The following is a 3,130-nucleotide window of genomic DNA, read 5'->3' on the forward strand; positions in this document are numbered from 1 at the left end:
CCAGGGGCAGGTGCAGGCGCGTGAGGGGACAGGTGTGGGCCTGAGGGGACACGGCTCAGGGCTGTGGGGCTGAGGGCTCTGGGGAGCTGGGGCTGCTGGCCCTGGGGGCTGTGGGGTGCGGGGGCCGTGGGGGACCCCCCGGCCAGCCCTGCCCAGGTGCCTGCATGAAGCACGGTGGTTGCTCCAGGGCCCATGGCGTTGGACGCAGGCCCACTGGGCTCCATGTCCTCGGGCCAAGATGTCACCTAGGCGCTGCAGATGGGCTGGCATCCCCGCTCCTGCACAAAGAGCGCCGCACGCAGCCCTGCACTGCCAGCACCCACGGACGGGGCGAATGCCAGCGCTGCCCAGAGCCTTGTGTGCTGGCCAAGCAGCAACGAGCCTGGCAGCCGGGCAGGCTGCGGAGGGGGAGCAGGAGAGTGAGCCCAGGCCAGGCCCTGCCCTGCCATGCCCGGAGCCATGCCCGTGGGCAAGGCTTGGGACGGGCAGCCCCTTCCCACCCCACCGCATGGGGAGAGGGGAAGATACATCCGGCACAGGCCCAGGAGAGGAGCCAGCGCTGGCAGAGGGATGCCGCTTCTCTGGTGCTCGGCCTGTTGCCGTGCCCAGGTGGCCCCATCTGCCCAGCGGAGGTGGCTGGGCAGTCCATGGGAGTTCGCATAGGATGCCCTGGCAAGGTGCTAAGAAGGGGAATTAGTCTGGCACATGCCTCTAGGTCTGTCTCTGAGCTAGTGTGACAGGTGTGACTTTTGGGCTGCATCCCCAAGTGCTAACCCCCATGAATGCATAGCCCCTGTGTGTCCTGCGGCCGTGAGCAGCCCAGGCCAGCTGGCTGTTTTTGCCAGAGGGTTCACACCTGAGTATTGAACCTGGACCTGCCTTTGGCCCAGAGCTCCCCTGCAGCAGGGGCTGGTGCCAGGCATGGGGAAGCACGAGGGGCCTTGGGGTCTGGCAGGGCAGGGGGCCAAGGGCTCTTCACGGCACCTCTGGACCTTGGCCCCAGCGGGAGGCCCCAGCCAGCCCGGCCGGAGGGTGCTCGCGCCCCTGCTGGAACCCCTGAGCTGGCACTGCGCAGCCACTAGCCGCCCACGGGGCTGCCTGCCCTGCCACAGTGACCACAGCGCTGGCCGGCTCCTCCCCTGCCCGCCTGCCTGCCCTTCCTGAGGCCCTGGGACTGGGCAGTGGAGCGCTTCCAGGCGTGGCTCTGGCGTACCTGCCTGCCCGCCCGGTCCCTCTGCCCTGAGCTGCCCGGCAGCCGCTCGCCCAGCTCCCTGGCACACCACGAGCTGTGATCCCTGACATCCGAAATCTACCCGCTGGGGTTGAAGGCGGGTCCCTTCCCTGCACCCCCGCTGCTGCCCCGCATGGGAGACGGAGGCTGTTCCCAGCATCCTGCTGTGTGTCCCACGCCCTGGCCGTGCTGGGGTTTCTGTAACAGGAGCCAGGCCTGATCCCCCACCAGCGGCCCTTTGCTCTCTTTAATTTTATCTCCTGCGGCCTTTGACCCACACGTGATCTTTGCAGTGTGGGGCGGGTGCACTCAGAACGTGCTCTGGCACCGGCCAACACGGCTCCTCTGTCCCGGCCAGCCGCCGCGCAGTCCCGCTACCGCTTCCTCTGGTGATGGTGGGAAGCGTTGGGCTGCTGCGGGTGGGGAGGGGAGTGCCTGGACGCCGGGGCTGTGCCTGGCTGTGGCAGGGAGCGGTTCGGAGCTGGTGAGCAGGGCTGCAGGGTTGTCTTCCCGCCTCTGCAATTCCTGCGTCTGGGGAGGAGGGGAAGTTACTTCTGGAGGCCTGCCGCCTCACGTGGCGAGGGTGTAGGGCAGCAGGAGGTCATGAATTCACTGGCCCTGTCATGGTCCCTCCGAGCAAACCCGCACTGGTTGCTCGCTCGCTCACGTGCTTCTGGATCCTCCCCGCCCCAATGTGACCCAGGGCCTTTCTTGGAGGAGCAGGTGCTACCACTTCATCTTGGGACGTGCTGTTGAGGCCACCGAGCTGGGCAGGCGCCTGGGAGGGACTGTGGGCAGGTGCCTCAGCACTTCCCCTTCTCCTGCCAGCCTCCACCGCTCTGATGCTGGGCTGGGCCAGTTTCCAAGTACTGCTTAGGTGTGGGGAGCCTGGAGCTATTGCTGTTTGCGCAGAAGCTCCTGCGCAAGTGCTAAGGAGTTACCCTGACAAGCACTCGGAGCGGCCATCCCTGCTCCACTGCCCTGCGCTCTCCCATTTCTGCCCAGCCCCAGCACGGGGCTGGTGCACTGACGCTGGCAGATTCTGCCCCAGGTCCACCTGCAGACGCAGCAGGAGGTGAAGATGCGGATGATGGGGATGGCGATGCGTGTGATCCGCACCGATGGCTTCCTGGCTCTCTACAACGGGCTCAGCGCCTCGCTGTGCCGGCAGGTGAGTGCCACCATGCCCTGACGGCCTCTGGTCCCCCGAGGCCAGCACAGAGCTCCTGCTGCGTGGCGCTGCCCACTCCGTCTGGCAGCTGGGCTGGAGCTGACAGGCTGCCCTGAGCTGCGGGGGCCGAGGAGGCAGGCGCCTAGCAGGGCACAGCAGCTCATTTTCCCTCTCCTCCAGATGACGTATTCCTTGACTCGCTTTGCCATCTACGAGACCGCAAGGGACCGCTTGGGCCAGGGCAGCCAGGGGCCTCCCCCCTTCTACCAGAAAGTGCTGCTGGGTGCAGTGGGAGGTGAGTGAGGGAGGGGGTCCCTCAGCCCTGGGCTCCCTCAGGCTGGAGGAGCCCCCTGACCCCAGCTCTTCTTTGGCTGCAGGTTTCACCGGCGGGTTTGTGGGGACCCCGGCAGACATGGTGAACGTCAGGTCAGTTCTGCCCGCGTCCCGGTGCTGCTGGTGAGGGAGGCTTGTGGCTGGCCTGCGGCAGCAGTTGGGATGGCAGGGCGCTCCCCGTGTTCCTGACTTCTCTCCTGACCATGCTGCCCCGTGGTTAGTGGCCCAGTCCCGGCAGGGAGCTCTCTACCCTGGCGGGGAGCTCAGTATCTGGAAGGCCCAGAGCTGTTCTGCCATTCAGTGTGACAGCCCCCTGTGTGGCCCTCCGGGGGGGTGTGCGGCTGGAAGCAGCTTTCTTGTCCCTTTGCAAACAAGTGACACAGTCCGTCTGCCGG

General features: G+C 66.7%; 1 protein-coding gene across 1 annotated transcript in view; it reads left to right on the forward strand.

Moving 5' to 3' along the window:
• The window catches only part of SLC25A10 (solute carrier family 25 member 10), a 7,960-nt gene that overhangs the window by 1,021 nt on the left and 3,809 nt on the right, over positions 1-3,130 (forward strand). The window contains exons 2-4 of the mRNA XM_019472104.1: positions 2,265-2,402; positions 2,583-2,697; positions 2,780-2,832. Of these exons, the coding sequence (XP_019327649.1) occupies positions 2,265-2,402; positions 2,583-2,697; positions 2,780-2,832 (306 nt within the window). The remainder of the gene's footprint in view (positions 1-2,264; positions 2,403-2,582; positions 2,698-2,779; positions 2,833-3,130) is intronic.

The sequence above is a fragment of the Aptenodytes forsteri genome, unplaced genomic scaffold (assembly GCF_000699145.1).
Source record: "Aptenodytes forsteri isolate BGI_AS27 unplaced genomic scaffold, ASM69914v1 Scaffold243, whole genome shotgun sequence".
Lineage (NCBI taxonomy): Eukaryota > Metazoa > Chordata > Aves > Sphenisciformes > Spheniscidae > Aptenodytes > Aptenodytes forsteri.